Source organism: Cajanus cajan, chromosome 2, assembly GCF_000230855.2.
Source record: "Cajanus cajan strain Asha chromosome 2, NIPB_CcT2T_4, whole genome shotgun sequence".
Taxonomy (NCBI): Eukaryota; Viridiplantae; Streptophyta; class Magnoliopsida; order Fabales; family Fabaceae; genus Cajanus; species Cajanus cajan.
This window is the reverse complement of record NC_138518.1, coordinates 63880150-63901542: the sequence shown is the minus strand read 5'-3', so window position 1 is coordinate 63901542 and position 21393 is coordinate 63880150. Positions and strand designations below refer to the sequence as shown.

Below are 21393 nucleotides of genomic sequence, written 5' to 3'. Positions count from 1 at the left end.
GAAATTCGCACATTCAACTAAATAAGTACTAAACCATACGGTTCTCGAAAATCAAACACAAGGGTTTATTCATCAAATTCCAACAAAATGGAATTGACGAAGGGGTAAATACTAAGAGCTAAAATGTACAAAGTTCACTTCCTTTTCAAATTGTAAGTACTATAACGGAAATTTTATAGCAATCATATAGATCCAGAATTTTAATGAATGATTCAGAAGTCTTCAACTTCTCTTGACCGTGTGCTAAAAAATGATTATGAAGGGATGAGGATGAATTCTTACGAAGACCTTAAAAAGATGGTTCAATTACTTCATAAACTTCAATTTTCATTGTGTGCTTTTTTAAAAGAAAACTATGCTGCTAATCAATTAAATACAACAGTTTGATATTAATTATTACAAAGTTTAACTATCTTATCATATACTAGGCATGCCTATCTATTTTTAAAAAAAAAAAAAGAATAATGAGTGATTATTTAAAGAGTGAGAGGTTTGAAAACTAAATATCATATTCAAGTGTAAATAAATAAATAAAGATAAGAAAATGATAAAGGTTACTAAAAATGAAAGAGAAATTAGGGATAATTATAAGAGTAAATTAGTTTAAAATTTGTATAAACTAAAAAGGAGTATTTGTTTTATTAATAAGATAGATAACAATTTATAATAGAATGATAATATGATTGTTTTTACATTGTTAATATATTTATATTTAATTATAACTTTTTTATTCATAAAAAATATTACAAAGATGATCAAATCTAAATTCTTATACTTTTATTACAACTTTTTTTTCAATCACTAAGTTAATTTTAATGATTTTTAATTTTTAATTATAACTTTAATCCCTGAAATAATATTTCTTTTTAATAAATAAAAGCATTTTATTAAAATTATTATTATATATTGTTAACATAATGTTCAATAAAAGTTTTGCATTATAAACTCCTAAATCAACAGCGAGAATGAGCAAGAAAAGAAAACAAATGGGAGAAGGTTTGATTTTTTGTGTTACAGTGTTACCTGAGACACAGAGAAGGAAAACTGGGTCATCATTCGTCCAGAAAGAAGTCCAACTTTGCGGCGTCAACACGCACCTCTGTGATTTTACCGTTCTACCCTTTTATGCATCGAATGTGTCAAACATCATACATGAGAACAGAATCATCATTCGTCAGACGCTAAGGTCAACTGGAGTGTTTTTTAACAGACGTGACAATCGGTACAATAATTTATACTATTTCTGTTCATTTTTAATAAGATAATAATTATTTGTTTCTTTATATAATATTTAATATATTAATTATTTTTAAATTAAAATATATTTTCTGATAAAATATATTAATTATAAATTCTTTAAAAGATATGTATTTTAATTGATTAGAAAAATAAACAATATTAATTATGAGAAATAAGTAATATAAAACATACACGTTAATTGATATATATATATATATATATTTATATATTTTATTTTCAAAAAAATAATTATGAGGCATAAATTACCTCTTTTCTACGTATAAAAAATAAAAATAAAATTTCTTGTAGGAATTTATGATCCTTGCCGACCAATATTCATTGGTACAGAATGTACAAGTTATATTTTGTGTCTATTGGTTTGACTCTAACTAAAATAAACACCACGTATTTCATTTGGTAACTCTAGTCTCCAGAAGTTTCGAATCACGACATTCACAAGATTGAAAAGGAAATAAATTGACATTGAATCAGTAGGTGCGTGTTTGGACTTTATAGGAAAAGTTCTTACCCTGGCAAAAACGTGCCTAAATCATAATTTGGAAGTTTTCAGTGAAATCCACGTACACAATTAGTCTTCATAATGGACGGAAAATGAGAGTCATGTATGGACAAAATCACTTTATTATCTTCTCTTAGGTGCACCAACAATCCATCATTGGTTTGATATATAATGGAGTCTTGTGATTCACTGTGGCACTTATATCGCATCTTTAGTATTTAAGTAGAGAATGGTTATACAGTTAAAAAATGATGAGCACACGATGAAAAAAAAAAAATGAAACAATTTTGAAGAGGAGCTCATAAGAATACAACAGTATCAGCTGCAGAGAGCCATTGGGAGTGTATTGAGAATGAAGATTTGCATATTGAAACTGGTAGTACTAAAAAGTAAAAAGGAACAGATTGTGGACGAAGAGAATGAAGTAAAATAGTGTACTCAAGATTATTCATTATTAAATAATAATAATACCCGGCACTCATGCAATTATTATGAAAGTCTCCTTGAACAATCAGCGAAGTTGTGATATTTTACCATCCAAATCTGTAAGGCAAATCGCGACTAAAATATGAACAGAGTAAGAGATCAAAACCAAGAATCATATATACACATTTGAATACATCTTAGACTCGTATATATACTTTCGCCCTAAAGTTGATGTTATAAAAAAAATACAAGAAATCAATATTCATCTGTCATGAGGATCATGAATTTTCAACTGCTCTTTCAAAAATTATGACACATTGACTTCTTTCGGGCATCAATGTTCTAATCACTTCCGTATAATGTTAAAAAATAATTGAAAGAATTAGCCTCCAAAGGCCCTCAATCTGCTATAGTAGTGTAAAAAATGGGAAGGAGGCTTGCAGCCCCCTCAGGAATCAAATAAAACTAAACCAATTGAAGAAGAGTCTACTTCTGAGCCCGTTGCATCTTGACTCTGATCTTTTCTTCAATCAAGGAAATTTCTGTCTCAAGATCATACATTCTGTTAAGGGCACGCATATTCTCAAGTACTTCACTCAAACTATCATCATTATTCTTATCACACCTCAGGTGCTGCATGGGACCATGAAGTAGCTTATTCACAATACCCATACTGAGTGCATAAATTGCTTCCTTGTGTTCCTTTGAGACATCAGGACCCATCTTTGACAAACACTTCTCCATCTCAGAGGCTCTTACCCTCTCAACATAAGCTCTAAACTTCTTAATAGTGGGAACAGATTCCAGAGAGTCTTTCCACGCTTCAAATTTATTCAACTCCTCATGGATGATTCCCCGAGCCCCCTCAGCTTTCTTAAGCCTGTCCTCCTTGTTAGCTGCAACAACTTCCTTCAGATCATCCACATTGTACACAAGTGCAGTCTCCAGCTCCGACACACAGTGTTCCACATTCCTAGGAATAGATATATCCACAAAAATCCGCCTTCTCCCATGACTAACCACAGGAAGCATCTGCACATTCTCCTTGGTAAACAGCGGGGATTCAGATGCTGTGCTGGTGAAGATCACATCAGCATCAGCAGCACATGCCAGCATGTCTGAAATCGGTCTAAACACAATCTCAACATCATCCTCCAACTCTCTCCTAATGGCATTAACTTTCTCTTCAGTCCTGTTAACAACCACCATCCTTCTGCACCCTTTTGCAGCCAAATGCTTGATCACAAGCTTCCCCATCTTCCCTGCACCAACCACCAACACTTGAGCACTATCACGAAAGGAAGACTCCTGAAGCTTCATCAGCGCGAGCTCCACAGCAGCCGAGCTGACAGAAACCGATCCAGACGCAATGTTAGTCTCGGTCCTAACCCGCTTCCCAACTGAAATCGCCTGCTTGAACAAACTACTGATTTTCTTATCAAAACCAGGCACTCCTTGCCCAGCTTTCACAACCTGCTTCACCTGAGCAAGAATTTGACCTTCCCCAAGAACAAGCGAATCAAGCCCCGCCGCCACTTCAAATAGATGCTGCACGGCATCCGCATTATACAGCATTATCTGGTGCTCACGAAGCTCAGGCACCGGAATCCCACTCATCTAAACAGAAATAAACACAAGAATGAATTTTTATTTTCCTTTGTAAACAAAAGGTTTAATTATCTGTTTATTCCCTATAACTTCAAAAATTTTATTTTATTTTAGTCCTATAATTAAAAACATTTCATTTTAGTGTGATTTATATTACTATATGAACTAAGTAATAAAGCTTATAAAATTATAAGAACTAAAAAGAAACGAAAGACTGAAACAAAATGTTTTAACTATAGAGAGTAAAGTAATCAAAGCTAAACAAAAACAAGAACAGAAAATTGACAAGTTTTGCAGGTGTGTATATATATATATATATACATACCTTAGACATCCAATCAGTAACTTCCTTAACACCACGGTGTTGGGAGAGAGCGACAACATAGATCTCCATGCGGTTACACGTGCTGAGAACTGCGGCTTCTTCTATGTGATTCAAAGCACAAAGGTCCTGAATGACCTTGGCCCAATGGGCCTCTGGGATTGCGAGCTTCTCACGCATCTGAACGGGAGCAGTGTGAATGTTGAGCCCTATGCAAATAATGCTACTCTTTTCCTTCGTATATCCTAACACAAACAGAACAAAACAAAAAACAGCTTCAACTCAACATCTGAAATGACGCGTTTTTAAAATTGATTGCTGTGATTCGTGAAAGGGGGAAAATTGGGAGTCAATGAGGACTCACTGTCGGCGGCGGAAGTCTTGAGCAGCTGGAGCGGGGAAGCGACGGCGTTTTGGCGAAGGGAATTGGTGCTGTCGGAGAAGTGGCAGGTGGCGTTGAGGGAGAAGCGTGTGCGTGTGCGTGTGCGAGGGAAGGAGAGGTGGGAAGGCGGTGGGCGGAGGGAGGGGCGGAGTCGGGCGGAGGAGGTGAATGCGGAGGAGGATGGAGGCAGGGCCGCCATTGGAAGGAGAGAAGAGTGTGAGAGAGGGTGCAAATGCAATACGATGTTATGTGTTTGAATGGGAATTGGTGCGCTTTGTTTGACCGATGAAAAAGTGAGCGTTGGTTTGGTTTAGTTGCCCACACGCCCTCGCCGACCCATTCGACCAACCTTTTTCTATTTTTCTTCTTCAACCAATTTTGGATATTAATTTATCTTCTATTCTATCACCAAAAAGGCAAAAACACGGGATTTCATTTTACACTTAATAAAATATATCTTCCTTACCTTTTTCCCACGTGTTCTAAATTAAATAAAGGCCAATTTGCTTAAAAGTTAATTTTTTTAAAAAGAGTGGGAATTATAAAATATTTTTCAAGAAGTAAGTAGACTTTTTCTTAAGAAAATAAAAAATATTAAAAAACTATTTAGACAAACAAATTAAAAAATTAAAATTATGTATTTTATTAAAAATAGTTTTAATAAAAATTTAAACTAACATGGTGTCAATATTATATATTAGTACTTGACTCTTCTAAAGTAAAAAAAAAAAAAAGTGTTTTAAAGAAAAAAAAGTGCACTTAAAATTATTGGCTAAAAAATAAGTGATTAAGAATTGTGATTATACCATTCAAACCTTTGGTTGATCTAGTTGGTCAAATACTTAGATTCTTTATGCCTTTAACAATTGAACTTGGCGGGTTGTATATCATTTAGACATTTAATTGACCATGTTTATTGGCCTAGTCTTCAATCAATCAAGATTCGACAATCAAATCACTTATAGAACAAGACTTACTCAATGGATGACTACTTCCCAATAATTAGAATGACATTATTTGTGAAATAAAAGTCACAATAATATCATTTGTGAGATCAATAATAGTAATAAGTAATCTTTTGTGATTCATGACATCACATTAAGAAATAATATATTCATTCCTAGAATATCAACCATACTTTAGCTAGAAGATCCATTTTTAGATGATTCATGAAATCACATTAAGAAATAATATAATTGTATCTTATTTATTTATTAGGAGTACTTATAAGATATACATTTTTATGATAAACATTAAGAGGATTCACCCCGATACATATTAAACATTTAATTATACAATTAGAGCACATGGGTTATGTAAGGATAAACAATCAATCACCACAAAAAATATAGGAAGGCGAAAAGGTTTGCACTCACCTAAAGATGATTGTCCAAAACCTTAAGAGATGTCGAGGTCATTAATTATTTTTTCTCTTATTCTCCTTCTTTATTCCTATTTTGTTTTTCCCCATCCTCAAGATGTGTGTGTTACAAGGGTGTGTGTGTGACTTAAGATTTATAAGCTTGCCCAATGGTCTTTTTCTTTTTAAAGTTGCCTAAAATACCTTTAATATATTTTTTAATTTTTAATTTTTCAACTTTGCAAATCCTTTTCTCTTTGTCTTTAATGTTCAATTTTTTTTCTTCTAAGCACTCACCCTTTACCTTTACGCACACTCTTTTTCTACTCATTGTCTCCAACATTCAATTTTTGTGGGAAAAAAAAAAGACACTAGAATAGAGTTTGAATAAAGTCAATTGAAAGCTCAACACTTTTTTTTTTTAAAAATGAAGTCTTATCAAGACATTAAGAATGTAGACAAAGAGTTATGAACAAAGAACACACGATATTTTTATACTGATTTGTCCCAACTATCAAAACTACATCTAATTATTGATTAACCTGATCAAATTTCACTATCTTTGTAGAGATACAAGTATTCTTTCACGAGTTACTCCCGACTTAACCTAAATATTTTTTAACTTGCATTTTCAAGTAATTATCTAAGTGTTCTTTGAACGATGAAGTTTCTTCAGATTTCAACAACTAAGTATTCTTTACAAAAAAAATATTCTAAGGCTTTAAGTTATAACACAATTAAGGTTAGAAAATTACTTATTGTTTCATTTTACTTACAAAACGTGATACAACCAATTAAAGTATAAAGATTTACAGAAATAATGAAATGAATTTTTACAATGGTTGTTCTTTCTTTTCTTTCTCAACCTTCAAACTTCTTTATATAGGTGTTTCATGAAGATGACTATTGCAAATCCGTGAGTTTCTCTCACATGCTTGCTTTGTCTTTCTTCAACTTCCTTCCTTGTAGAGAGAAGTGTCCATTGGTGTATTAAATTCATTTAACCAAATTGTCACTTCTTATTTGAAACTTTGCACACTTTGAGATATCTACTTATTCTTTTTTTGATGAAAAGTAAATATTCGTTTCTTTTTGAAGTTCAAGTATAAAAAAAAACTTTTATTCTTTCAATTTATTAAGGAATAAAATAGATAAAGATTATTTGATTACTAGACATCATAAGTAATATATATATTTAATGCATTCGTCTTAGATAGACGAAGTGGTTCGTCTGGTAGACTACACATCATCTTAACCAATCGTCTATTTAATTTTGTCTTCTTATGCGATCTGAAAAACATTTCTTTATCAAAATCGTTCAAGTTTTCCAACATCAAAACTCATATTCTGAGGGATTTAAGATCATTTTTTGATCTAACAAATTTTTTTCCAAGCACTTACTATTTTCACATGCATCCACTTCCTCCATTTTTTTTCAAGATTGCAAATATTAAATTTTAGAGATTGATTTTACAAGTAAATAATTGGTTCATGTTATAGACAACTCTTTTTAATTTATTTTATCAATATACCCCTTTTTTATAAAAAAAATCTTAAAATACCATTCTAATTAATTTCCAATTTTTAATGAAATTTATTTATTTATATCTTTTTCATTCACCCTCTTCTTTCATTTTCTCTCTTTTATTTCTTCTTCTTCTAAGGGATCAACATATGTCATTGGGGTTTCCACACCAGTCTTTTAAACCCTTAAAATTTTGGCTAAACTTATTATGATCTCCACCACCTAGCTTGTGTCAATTTTCCTCCAACTCAAAGACTCGATGCAATAATGTTTATCTCATTTCAATGTAAACACAAGTTTCACTACACTTTCACTACACTTGTCATCACCATCACATACAAATTAACCCATTTTCTATCTCACATGCTAGGTCACTTATCACTAAAATACCACATAAGCGAATTTTCACCATCTCATAGGCTAGATCACTTGTTTCGATGACATTCTATCTCAACACAAAGTCATGTAAGGTTCACGAAATATAATATTATATTTTATAAGTATACTAGGACTTCAATTCTCATACATATCACAAGAAACATCAATTATAATCAAACATGAATCAAAACATCAAAACAATCACATGATTCACATATTTAAATTCACCAATCATGTATGAGAGTCCCATGTTTAGTGCAAAAACACCCTATGCTTAGCCACTGGGTGAAGAAGAATATGGTATTCTCTATAACTCTAACATTAAGCACCAAACTCAAAGAGCTCCCCTCTACTCTTTGGTACCACAACATCAAGTGCCAAAATGATAAAGAGAACCACATTTTTTCTGCATATCCCGCACTTAGTGTGATCTGGGATTTTCATTCTTACAATTCACAATTTTAAGTTTTTTATCCTTTAGGATCCTCCATTTGTCCCTAAACATCTAACACTTATTTGAGATTTTAAATTAAGTCTTAACATGCTTTTAATCCTTTTATAACACAATTAAATAAATTCATCGATTCATTCAATCACATAAGGTCCCTAAAGTTCTTAATTCTCAAAAATACAAGAACACTCGTAGCACATCTAACATCAAAATTGATCAAATCATAACAAAGGACAAATTGTTGTGAGGTATTCACAATTTGTCCAAAACAAATTAAAAAAGAGAATTGAAACATAATCCAAATTGAGGTATAAAGTCAACCAGTCTACCCGTGAAAATGTCATACTTACAATTAAGACTTTTTATATTCGCAACAAGAGTTGGAGCGCAATCCTCCATTTAACACTTACGACTCTTCATACAAAAGTTCTTTGGAAGAGTCTACATCAATAACCTAGTTTTTTTCAAATGATTTGTTACTAATTTTTATAAAATATTAAAGTTATACATATTGACAAAAGTTTTATCTGACGACAAAAAAAAAAAAAACTTAACATATTTTATTTTCATTTAAGAAAAAAAATTCTTTTAAATCTCACTTATCGTTGAACCAATAAGTTTGTTTTGATTAAAAAAAATGAACTTGTTTAAATTATACATATTTGTAAGAAGCCTATTCCAACCCTTTAAATTTTAGAATGGTAAGAGCAAACTATCTACATTTCCTTTTTTTTCCCCTCTTTATTACACCATTGTTTTTCTTGATTTTTTTTTAAATATTTATAGGGAAAATATTATCATATATTTCTTTCTTTTTAATCTCATTTTCACTTTATTTTTTTCTTATTTTTTTCTCATCATAAAAAATATTATTTTTACTATGTTCCCTCTACCTTTCTCTGTAGCTCTTTATTTTAATGCTATTTTCATCCCTAATCTATCCCGATATAATTATTATTACTCCATTATTGAACTAAGTGAGATCCTTTATATTTTTATATTTTATTTAAAATTTTTAAAATAAAATAAAATTGAGGTTAAATAATAAAAATGTTTAAAAAATTGAATAATTTAAAATAATTAATTTATTTAAATGGTTATATCAGTAGTTAATTTTTAATATTATTTTATAATATTTAAAAAATTTAAAATAAAATTATCTAAAAATATGAACAGTTATGATCCCATATATCTTCTTTATATAAGTATAAATAAATTTCCTTAATTTTTCACTTTCACACCCTTTCCCGCGTGTTGTCCCTTATGAGTTTTTTTTATTTTTTTTTAACATTTTCTGAATTAAAAACTTAGTCTAAAAATTATAGATTTATAATCGTAAAAGAGTTATGTAATAATAATAAATAATTGATCTAATGTTCATCTATAATTATTACTTATAATAATAAAAAAAACCTTTTGGTTTGTTGTATTATTAAATTTAGGAATTGATATGAAAAAAAATAATTCGCCACTGATAAAATTTTAAAACATAATAATTTAATTTTAATTTGACCGAATAACCTGAATAGAATAACCTAATTTTAACTACCTTCACTTCGATTGAATTTATTAAAACAATTTTAAAATTTTGAATCAAATAGATTTTATTTATCAATGTTTCTTATTTTCTTGAATCAAGGCTTAACTTTATATAAATATTGTTATCTTTTTAGTTCATGTATTTATAAAAGTTTTATTTTAATTTTTATATATCATTTTTTCTTAATCTTTATTATTTATAATGAAACTATAAGAATAAAAAATTGTATTATATATATAAGTAAGGATTAAAATTTAATTACAAAGATCAAAAAGGTAAATTTTATGATATTAGAGAGACAGAAACAGTTAAACCAACTTTTGTTTTGGTTGATGTATTTCATGTTTGGTGGTAGTACCCTTTATTTACATTTTTACTTTCCGAAAATGACATTGAGAATAAAAGCAATCGCCACGTGAGATTGCGTATCTTTCTGAGTTGAAAAATCTGAGCATCGATTGTGATCCACGAAAACCACATCAGACATTAGTGAAACTAGAATTGTTGTGGTGCACAAACTTATAGTTATCTAATTATTATTATTCCAACCTCATCCAAAATCCCTTCTACGACGCTTCCATTTTCTGCAGAGTTTTCTATCTTTCACAGCTTCCTACGTGTACGTGTGTCATTACCCACCTCTATTTTCTGAGGCAGCGAGGAACAGGATACTCTAAAGATCATTTTTTTTTCTTTTGTTTTCTTTCAGCATTTTTCAAATTCTATCTGGGTGTCTATTACCGGAACAAACAAACGCAAATGAGCTTCCCCAAGTTGGGTTTTATTGCTTCATGACCTCTACCACTATGTTGGAGTCTTTAGCTTGGTGTCAAAGCTTTAAGGTAACATCTCTCCTTTTGGTTTTTTCACAATTTCGTTGGTTATCATTGTTGGGCTAGTTTGAGTCATGCTGACATGGGTTTGGTTGATTATGTTTTTTGAGTAATGCAAGAAATTTTCCTTTTCATCTTTCCTGCATTTCCCTTCAAGAATATGTTTAACCTTTTAAGTTTTTGCTAAATTTAGTGCATATTCAAATAATAGAGTCAATTCCTACTTTGCTTGAAAGCCAGAAACTCAGAATTGAGTTTTGACTTAGTTAAACTGTAAATTAAGCTTGTTGCATAATCTAATCTGTATTCAGAAAGTTGTTACTTGTTCTGAAATTTGCTATGCAATATTATTTTCTTGCAGGGATATGACCTTACCAAACAAAAGAGTCCGGGTTACACTCATGCTATTTCACGAGTTTATAGAAGTTCTGCTTTCATGCTTTATTCAGTTAACAAGCAAGTGCCACTACTACCACGCGGTGCAAGTCATGGGATAATTTATAGGACTTCTGTTTCAGAAAACTTCTTTAAAAGGTCTCCTCTCAATGTTCCATCATGGAAAGGATTGTATAGGCCGCGTTGGGAACGGCTGCGAACAAATGTAGCATATGATGTTGCTGGTGCTGTTGACGTCATCAATGATTTAGGATTGGATACTCTTACTTTCTTGGCTGTGACCGTCATAATTGTGCCTACATTCAAGTCACTTAAAGCCAGTCCTGTAAGAAATTCTTGGATTTTTTCAAGTTATGCTCTTGAAATTATTATAATCTCACATCTCAATAATCATAACCGTCATTAATTATTTATCATGTAATCCTCTGTATTTGGTTTGATAAATTCCTGCATTAGTTTGACTAGTTAAAATGGACTAATGCATTCTTTGAGTAAATAAATGAGACAAGCACAAGCATCAAGAGATGAAAAGGATGCACAACTCAAGTTTTGATGAAATTTTGAATGGCTACAGAATGGGGATACTAAGATTTACAGCAAACTCAATATCTAATGTCATTCGGTTGTACTTATTATACACCAAAATAGCTAATTAGAAGAGGTCTTTTGGTTCCCATCAGTTATCAATATTATATTTGTTGTCATCATTGTACTTAATAATTTTTTTTTTTGAGTAATCTTTACTATTCTGTGAATTTAATATTACAGTTCTATCACAGAAAAAGTCTAGATTTGGAGTTGATTGAAATTTGAAAATTAACTTTTTTACTGCAGAAATCAGTTTGAATTTATTTTTAATTGTAAAAATGAAAGTAAAAATCTATAGATACTCAATGTTTATAAACATGCACGTTGAACCTCACACACATAGGGTGTGTTTGTATTGCAGTTACTTACGTTTAACGTAATTGAAAAAACAACACCACACTTGCTTTTGCTTTTTTACATTGGAAAGTGGAAAAAATCTGTTCAACAGGTGTTGAATGGTTTTCCAAACGCACTCATAATAGTAGAATAAGACTTAGTGTTGTCAATTTACTTTCTTATATCAATAATTGCAATAAATTTAATGGTTGCTATTTTCAGATACTTGGTTTCTTCTGTGCTGGTGTGGTACTCAATCAGTTTGGTTTAATTAGAAACATTACAGATGTTAAAGTTTTATCAGAATGGGGGATCCTTTTCTTGGTAAGATACATCTCACTACTCAGTGAAGGTGCCATTTTTTTGTTATTTATTTATTTATTATTATTATTATTATTATTTTGTTTTGCATTTTTTTCTCACTCTCAAATTAAGCATTGGAACTGTGATATGTAAACATATTTTAGCATGTTGTTTCTCTATTTCATGAAAACTAATAATCCAAAACTCCTAGGTATTAGCCTTTTTTTTAGTACTCCATTTCATAATGCCTGTATTGATTGCTTTTATTTTCTACACAGCTTCTGAAACTCATATGTATTAACTTATATATATATATATATATTGAAATTTCAACAGTAACATTGTTTGATCCTAACCACTTTTGTTGTTACGTTCATATTTGTTGTATGATAAGGTAGCATGCACATTAAAATATGATTGGATTGGAGGTTATGGAATAACATTTTAAAAGACTCAAATATAAGTATGAATAACTTATATTATTTTCTTGGTGCTAATCTGCAGTAAAATTTCTGATAAACATGTTGTATAATTACTCAGAAGTAATGTTTGTTTCTTTTCAGCTGTTTGAGATGGGTTTAGAGCTTTCACTTGCACGATTGAAAGCTCTTGCAAAATATGCTTTTGGGATGGGATTGGCTCAGGTATGACACTTTGAGAGTGATAATGGGCGTGCAAAGAAAATTTCTTAAGCCATTTCATTATAGTTATTTATCATTAGCTTCATCTATGTTGAAGAGATTATAAATTTAGCTTCGATGATGGCTTCTATTAATTTATTATATTTAGTTGTCAATTCTTTATAATTGTTCTATTTGAGGTTCTAATTTCTTCTTTGATATTTATAAAATTACGTTTGGCCTTTATTGTCCTTATTTTAATTTTGATTTAAATACTTTTGAAGGTTGTACTGTCCACTTTAGCATTTACTGCTTTTGAACTTCCTCCAAATGGAGCCGTCGGAACAAAAATTTTGGAATTTCTTTTCCACTCTAGGCCTGATCTGGTAAGGTTTCTATATCTAACAATTTTTCTTAGTTTCATGTTTGAACTTTTTCTTGATTATAAATTACAGTCATTCTGGTTAGAGGCAGACAGAAGACAAATGCACGCATAAAGAGTGACACTTTCAAATGAGAAATTTGATAGTGAAGCTTTTAATTGTTTTTAGAGAAATTGCTATAGACAGTTGCCAAAAAGGAAAAAACTTGAGCCTTTAAGAAGTGGTTCCCACTTCCTAGACATTCTACAAGATCCTAGTTGACCGGATGCTAGACTATCTTTCTGCTCTAAATTAGTTATCCCTATTCAAAGTGGTGCTTGATAGAACCCCAATGCCATGGGTTTATCCATGTAGCCAATATCACCTAGTAGGACCTGACTAAGGAGTTCATTCCTTAGTGCCTTTATTCTTCTAACTAAATTATAGTTCCAGCTCAAAGTCAAGTAGCCATGTGTTTTGTCCACACTTCAAATGCTTTTGCATTTTGGGGCATGTTACATATGAAAACCATTTGTAAACCTACACCTAACAGCTTAATATTTTACGATGGTTGTTTACTTACAAAGATAACTAACTAATTATAGTTAGAAATGAGAAGGTAAAATGTAAAACTGATGAGGCTTCATTGCTTTAATCTCTAATTTATTTTGAGATCATATTCATAGGTGAACATCAGAAGTATCGATGAAGCCGTAGTGATTGGTGCTGCTCTCTCTCTTTCATCTTCTGCGTTTGTTCTACAGGTATTTGTTTATTTAAAATGCCTATTTAAATTGAAGATAAACAAGGATAATTTCTGCACCTTGTTTGCACTAAAAAAAATGATGACAATGTTGATGTATCAATAGTACCTTGAGTTGTATCTATACTAATTATACTTATATTTCAACTTTTAGTTTTAACATATGCGACTAGTATTTTTCACTATTACTTTTATTTTTCATATTTCCAATAAATAGGAAACATATTTATGCATTAGAAATATATCAAAAGAAAAAAAATGCATGTGACTAACAAAAATAAATTTACTAATTTAGTTTCATGACTATTGACTGATCTGAGGAAAGGCTGAAGAGTTTTAATTTGTTTAGATTGATACTGACCAACACCTTCATGCTTTTTTAAAATATTTATGAAGGCATTTATTTTCTGACATAGCACGTATGTTTTGGAGAAAAGTCTTATTGGAAATGCTAGTGGTTGTTATTTTTTGTAGTTAATATGATAAAATATAGCTAATTTTGATAGCTGGAATTCTTTGCACCCTTCCTTCCCTCCTACAATCCTGTGATTTTATTATGGATCCCACTGACTTTTTTATGAGATAATATGATTTAGTAGTACTAGTTAGTGACTAAATCATTTTTCTCCTCTTGCTCTGCACATCATGTTGCTCCTTTTGCTTCTAGTTTGCAATCTCTTGGTTTGTAAACTTCTTTCTCCAGCCCTATGTGCTATTACTTTATCTTGTTTATTACATTGAAAATAAATCATGGTCAAAATAAGTTTGTCTGTTTTATATTAATGGTTTTAGGTGTTCCCATACATGAATCCATTGTGATATGTGACACGAAATATGGATAATGCAACTTATCAGCCATATATATATATTTTTAGCTTCTTGCAGAGAAAGGTGAACTTCCCACAAGATTTGGTTCAGCAACTCTTGGAATACTTCTTTTGCAGGTTTTTGTCTTACACTCTTGCTTGGTTACAGTCAAATTTCCATGTAATTTTTTATCACAAAAAAAATGTGGATTTTAGAACTCATTTTGTATGAGTTTACCTGTTTATATCTTCTGATATACTATAGTAGATTGATAAATAAGATGTCAGTGATGTAAAGCTTTGACATTATTATCTTTGTTCCTTTTCTGCTTGCTATTCCAGGACTTAGCCGTTGTCCCTCTTTTAGTCATACTTCCCATACTAGAGAGCCAGGTGAGATGTAAACTATAAGTAATATTCTCACCCTTGCTATTTTTAATTTAACCTATTACCTTTCTTGTTGATTCTTTATAAACTGATGGAGTTAACAGTTTGAGATTTATTTGTATTATTTATTGCGCTTTGAATTATGGTTAACATTGTTCTGGTCATCAATTATTGTGTGGCCCACCTACCACTTTGACATACATGCAAAATTGCATTTTTGTTTGATGATATTTAAAGTATTGAGAAATGCTAGAAATACATCCTCTGACACTCTCTTTTGAACATGCTTTCTTTAATGGTTGGAATTTATCGGAAAACACAAAAAGCTGGTGCATCCCATACCCCCTATTTAATGACTCTTGATTTTGTAATTTTAAATAAATTATAACCAATAAGAGAAAGTGTATTAAGAAGAGCATGTTAGAGAGTTTGATGATATTTAAAGTATTTGTAATTGTTAGACTTATAATAAGTATTAATGTATGAGCCTGTATATTCAAGTTATGATTAGTATATGGGCAGGGATTATACACATAACACTTGTAAGTTGTAATATAATTGTACAGTTGTACTCATCCCAATCTGAATAGACAATACAACATTTAGAAACCTGATAAAGTTAGCACATCTCTTCTTCAAAATTGTGTTTGGGGGCGGGAATAATAATACAAGCCACAAGGTCCCATATGGTAGCCACTGGTGCATTGTTAGATATAAAACTGTTCATGAGCATGCTCCTAACAGCATAAGCTGAGTTGATTCCTTAAATAGTATTAGAGTCTTTGTGACCAAGTGATCTTAGGATACGTAGTCCTTGATATATATAAAGGATTAGAAATTTCCTCCCCATATAAATATAAAATATATGTTAAACCCTTAGCTTAAAAATCTTGGAAAGTCATGTTGTTGAAGATACAGACCCTTCACTTCCCCCAAATATTTTGTATGTACATTTTGTTTTAATACCTATCTAGTAAAAAAATTCTCAATGTATGTCCGCATGTGTGTGTGAGCAAACCTTGTTACATTATCGTGCTAGTTGTGTTCCTCTTAAATTGTAAGTTTGTCCTTCTTTTAGTACCAAAAGATGTGATCTTTTGGCCATCTGACTCTACCAACTATTGTTGAAAATTTTCCTTCTTGTATTCTCTTTCACATACTGTAAATTTGAGGTTAACAATTATGGTCTGTTGCATGACTGTTATATTTCCTACAATAAACTCATTGGTTATTTTATTATCAGATACATCAACTTTTGTATTCATTCTTCATCCCATGATTTCTTATTTTTCATTCTAGAATATATCTGAGGAAAGTATTTGGCCCATGCTTGCTCAAGAAAGTTTAAAGGCATTAGGTGGATTGGGTCTGCTTTCTCTTGGGGCAAAGTACATTCTCAGACGAGTTTTTGAGGTCTGTCAAATATATTTCAAGAAAGCATTTTATCCAAAAAAAAAATGTTTTTTTGATATGTTTTAGGCAGTAAACTGTTGGTCAAATTCAGGTTGTAGCAGATACAAGGAGCTCAGAGGCTTTTGTTGCTCTTTGCTTGCTGACTATTGCTGGGACTTCACTAGTCACACAGAATTTGGGCTTCAGTGATACGGTTTTGTATTTTCCAATGTTTAGGGTTTTGAATTTGGGATAGTAGAGAATCATTAAATTGAATATTAACTTGAGTATTGTGTGAAATATTGTAATTCAGCTTGGAGCTTTTTTAGCTGGGGCAATTTTAGCAGAGACAAATTTCAGGACCCAGATTGAAGCTGACATAAGACCATTTAGAGGCTTGTTGCTTGGGTTGTTTTTCCTAACTACGGGAACTTCAATTGACATGCAGGTAAATATGATGATTATCACTTATGATATATGTAGTATGGTTTTTAGTTTTTCTAAGCATGTTTATTATATTATTTGGACAGTGGTGTCTGTGCATATATGCAAACTTTGACTATCAGATTCATCCTTCATCAAACTAGATATTATAGTGGCCCAAGATTTTGATCACCTGTGATGTAACATTCTAGTAAATCAAAACATACTGAATGTGTACTTTGGATAAATTCAAATACCCCAGTTATTTCCTCTTGTTATCTTGAAGTGATGATACTCACGCTAGCTTACCCATACACCTGTTGTGTTATTCCATTAAAAAAAAGGTCCTTGTTTGAATGACATCTAAGTGATTTATATCTGTTTTCATGCAATTGGATCCATGAATTTATGAAGTTTAATAGATAGAAACTTTGCCAGATCCATGAATTAAGGAATATATTTTCTAACAACTTGCCGTTTGCATGAAATTTACACACCCTCACTGTGAAACTACGGATTGACCTATATTTTATCCTCCATAATTATTATTTATTTGTTACAGCTCCTTTTGCGAGAGTGGCCAAATGTACTTTCACTTTTGGGAGGTTTAATTGCCATAAAAACATTGATCATAACTGCAATTGGTCCTCGTGTTGGGCTTACTCTACAAGAAAGTGTAAGAATAGGATTGCTTCTATCCCAAGGAGGCGAGTTTGGATTTGTTGTTTTCTCTTTAGCAAATAGGTAAGTATTTGTCTAGTATGATGCATTGATGCTATTTGAGTAAGAAAATTGGGATTGTTTTTAGTTATAAAAATTTGTGGCTTCTTGTAAGCAGGCTTGGGGTGCTTCCTCTTGAGCTCAACAAGCTGCTCATAATTGTTGTTGTATTGTCAATGGCATTAACCCCATTTCTGAATGAAGCTGGAAGAAGGGCTGCTAATTTTATTGAAGAAAAATCTGCTCCCGAGAATGTATGCCTTTTTTCGTAATATTTACAATTTTGGAAGTTACATGCACACAAACACAAATGTGTATGCATATAAGGATTGTGAGTAGCAATGATGAATTACTGATGTATTTGAAAAAAAAATGTCTGACATAAGATGTGTAATAAAAAAAATACATGAAAATTCGCATGATGTGTCAAAGTAGGTCCTTTTACCAACATTATGTTGGTCCAAGCAAAATTGGGCTCATTTTTTAAACAAGATTTCGGATTTGAGCCTTGTAAAAGAAAAATGTGATTGCAAAAGGATATCCCATTAAAGGTGGCCATTAGATTTCTCAATAGAGATTAATCATTGATGAATATTTTATACCTATAACATGATAACCAAAAAATAAATAAATAAAGTAGGTCCTTTTGGCACAAAATTCATGCCCTGTGGATTTTATACTTCAAGCCATCAATTTCTTTTCAAGATAAAAATATAACTGTTTCTTCAATATATATATGTGGCAAGCTTATGCCTTAGTGATTTATTTCATTTCAACTGCAAGTTTATTGACTACTAAATTATTTGCTGAAACAGAAAGCTTCTGAGATGGTTGACTTCAATGCTAGAGAACCTGTTGTTATCCTTGGATTTGGACAAATGGGCCAGGTAGATCAATCAATACATTGTAAAATTGATCTTTTATATTTTCCATTTCTAATTTTCTCTCTGTTCCAAATCCAAAGGTCCTTGCCAATTTCCTCTCCAATCCATTGGCTTCAAGAGGAGATGGTGATTTAGTAGGATGGCCTTATGTGGCATTTGATCTTGACCCCACAGTAGTAAAGGTCAGTTTATTTGAGCACTGTGCTTGGCTATTGTCTACCAGTATCTGTACGAGACCTTTTTCTTTTCCTTTCCTTTTTGAGGACTTTGTTTGAAATTCTGGAGTAGAGATCTGCTGTTTAGAATATATTCAATTTACTACTGATTAATTAGATGTTGAGATATTCTCTCTGATGCCTTACATGAGACGTGGAATAAATTATAATTTGTTAAGAGTTGACTCATCAATCATTCATGATCTCATTGTTCTTAGCTTTTCCTTTTCTTTGTTTTATTAATTAAGAGAATGAAAGCATTCTTTCATGTCATTTCTTACCGGTGATATTGGAATTTCTTTTAATTTATTCTCCCATCATTTACTGCTGGACAGGCAGCTAGTAAACTTGGTTTTCCAATTCAATATGGGGATGGATCGCGTCCAGATGTTCTTCATTCTGCTGGTGTCCATTCTCCCAAAGCTATCATGTTAATGTACACCGGGAAGAAGAAGACAATTGAAGCTGTTCAGAGGCTAAGAATGAGTTTTCCTTCAGTAATAATCTCTTACTTGCCCCTACCTTCAGTGCTAGACCCTTTCCTTCTTATCTCATGTGGTTGTGTATGAGAGCCTGTATGTGCACAGAAGGGGGAAGATAACAAGTTCCAGTAATTGAAATATAACTATGATGGCATGAGTAACTACTTTGTTTTAATTTGTTTATGAAATGAATGGTTATATTATAGGCCCCTATATTTATCTTAAGAAGCTTCAAAAAATGCCATTCCTGAATTGGAGATCATACATCACACCCCCAACTTTATGCTCAAACAAAATTAGAAACAGAAACAAAGGGTATCTGATGCACTAGGACTTGTACTTGTTAGGTTTATATTAGGGGGCAACTTGACTGATAAAAAGTTGTAACTGGGGGATGATTTCCTTTAATTTTGTTCTCTTTTCTCTTGGTTTATATACTTAGTGATGAAATTCCTCAGATCCCAATCTATGCTCGAGCTCGAGATCTGAAGCATCTTTTAGATCTGAAGAAAGCAGGTGCAACGGATGCCATTTTGGAAAATGCAGAGGTACTATCAAAAAGTTGTTTCCCTCCCCTGATGCTTGAAAACTGTGCTAAGCATTTTATTCTTGCAGACTAGTTTGCACCTGGGTTCTAAGCTGCTGAAAGGCCTTGGTGTGATGTCTGATGATGTAGCATTTTTGAGTCAGCTTATTAGAGATTCCATGGAGCTACAAGCTCAAGAAGCAATTAGCCAATCTGAATATCGTGAATTAGATATTATGAAACCTCTTCAGGTACTTTAAAACAATGATTTGGCCGTGTGTAAGCTGTCTAAGTGGATTTATCTGAATTTAATAGAATGTCTAACAAAGAAATAGGAGAAAGAAAGTAATAACTAATATGTAAAAACTTTAGATTTGCCTCCTCTAAAATGAAGAAGTGGACTTTGGAGAATAAAGTGCATTGATAATTGTTGATTAGAAAATCAGCTGTTGAAATTTGTGATATAATCAAATATATATACAACAACATCTAAGGATAATTAATATCCAAAAAAAATGTCTATAAGATATTATACTATGAACTATTAATTTTCTAATTAATGATTATTGTTGTATTTTAATCTATAAAGTGCATTCTCCTTCCTCATACCAAACCGTAATATAGCCACAGATTCTTCTAATTTTTCATTTTGAGTGTTAACTTTTCCTCCACTTTTCTCTATTGCATTATAAAAGTGTTTAGGCAAACAAAGGGGTGGGAAGGTCTTTCTATTATTTGTTCTTTGATCATGTAGTCCTTGACATGATAAATTCCACATCTTAGTTTCCTTCTATATTTTCTACATGGCTTATTAATTTATTTTCAAGGGAATTTAAATTTTCTTTTGAAAACTAGATATCTAGAAAAGCACTATACTATTGCCCCATTTTTTAAATTTGTTCTTTATAATCTATTAATCTTTATGGCTACTATTGCTGTAATAGCAACTAACATAAAAGAAGAAACTAACATGTTGTATTATCAGGTGAAAGTTACTGAAAAGGAGGAACGTGTAGCAGTGACAACAACTTCACAAGAATCTGAATTATCAGAAATGAATCAGAAAGATCAAGCTTCATTGGTTATAAATCAGAGGGAAGTAGATACAGAAGAACAAGATTATAAACTAAATGAAGCTGTGAATTTACAAGGAAATGGTGTTTTACTTAGCCAACAAAGTATTGAAGAAAGCTCAATGGTTGCATCTACAGATGCTCCTAGACAGAAGAATCTAGTAGACCCATCAATCCCATCTTCCCATACTGCCACTGAGGAACCCTAAATAGGGCTTCTTCCCATTTGTTTTGCTCCTCTAACCCCTATAACTTCTGAAAGATTTCAGGAAGTTGTCATTTTTATTGCAGAGCTAACAATATATGTATAGGAAACTTCCCAATGTAAGAGTTTGTAGAACAGCATCATTCCAACTCTGATGCTCACTTCAATTCTTTGAGAACCACAAAATGTATAGTAATTTAACACCATTAAAATAATTTTTATCTCTTGTGGGAAATCGTAAACAGTTTAAGGTGATATCAAATTATAATGGTAACTGTATCTTTTTGTGGTTCGTAAACATAGTTCACATTATGTCTTAAAATTGACA

General features: G+C 31.6%; 2 protein-coding genes across 3 annotated transcripts; one reads left to right on the top strand and one right to left on the bottom strand.

Annotated features, from left to right (window-relative positions):
• Positions 1 to 2341: 2341 nt before the first annotated feature.
• On the bottom strand, positions 2342 to 4833 carry LOC109809637 (glutamyl-tRNA reductase 2, chloroplastic). Its single transcript, XM_020373002.3, has 3 exons — positions 4480 to 4833; positions 4119 to 4360; positions 2342 to 3802 (listed from the first exon to the last, which is right to left on the bottom strand). The coding sequence occupies exons 1-3, from the start codon at positions 4694 to 4696 to the stop codon at positions 2672 to 2674; spliced, it is 1590 nt and encodes a 529-aa protein (XP_020228591.2). The 5' UTR covers positions 4697 to 4833; the 3' UTR covers positions 2342 to 2671.
• Positions 4834 to 10215: 5382 nt separating this feature from the next.
• KEA3 (K+ efflux antiporter 3) lies at positions 10216 to 21300 on the top strand. 2 transcript variants are annotated; one of them, XM_020369959.3, is made up of 20 exons: positions 10218 to 10370; positions 10461 to 10593; positions 10946 to 11305; positions 12127 to 12228; positions 12771 to 12851; positions 13112 to 13213; positions 13876 to 13953; positions 14828 to 14896; positions 15101 to 15151; positions 16445 to 16558; positions 16650 to 16751; positions 16851 to 16985; positions 17523 to 17704; positions 17799 to 17934; positions 18496 to 18567; positions 18645 to 18746; positions 19115 to 19276; positions 19720 to 19809; positions 19877 to 20038; positions 20773 to 21300. In XM_020369959.3, exons 2-20 carry the CDS (start codon positions 10543 to 10545, stop codon positions 21067 to 21069), a joined length of 2448 nt encoding a protein of 815 aa, XP_020225548.1. In that variant the 5' UTR covers positions 10218 to 10370; positions 10461 to 10542; the 3' UTR covers positions 21070 to 21300. The 2 variants fall into 2 exon arrangements, with proteins under 2 accessions (XP_082924803.1, XP_020225548.1); XM_083068677.1 differs by lacking the exons at positions 19877 to 20038; positions 20773 to 21300 and having other exon boundaries at positions 10216 to 10370; positions 19704 to 19809.
• The last annotated feature ends 93 nt before the right edge of the window (positions 21301 to 21393 follow it).

Bases quoted from the DNA above. Each gene is read 5' to 3' on its own strand.
- LOC109809637 (XM_020373002.3), bottom strand. From the start codon at position 4,696: ATGGCGGCCCTGCCTCCATCCTCCTCCGCATTCACCTCCTCCGCCCGA. The intron at 4,361-4,479 runs GTGAGTCCTCAT...TGTTTGTGTTAG, and splicing joins CAAGACTTCCGCCGCCGACA to GATATACGAAGGAAAAGAGT. The intron at 3,803-4,118 runs GTATGTATATAT...ATTTCTGTTTAG, and splicing joins TTACTGATTGGATGTCTAAG to ATGAGTGGGATTCCGGTGCC.
- KEA3 (XM_020369959.3), top strand. From the start codon at position 10,543: ATGACCTCTACCACTATGTTGGAGTCTTTAGCTTGGTGTCAAAGCTTT. The intron at 18,747-19,114 runs GTCAGTTTATTT...ACTGCTGGACAG, and splicing joins TTGACCCCACAGTAGTAAAG to GCAGCTAGTAAACTTGGTTT. The intron at 19,810-19,876 runs GTACTATCAAAA...TTATTCTTGCAG, and splicing joins CCATTTTGGAAAATGCAGAG to ACTAGTTTGCACCTGGGTTC.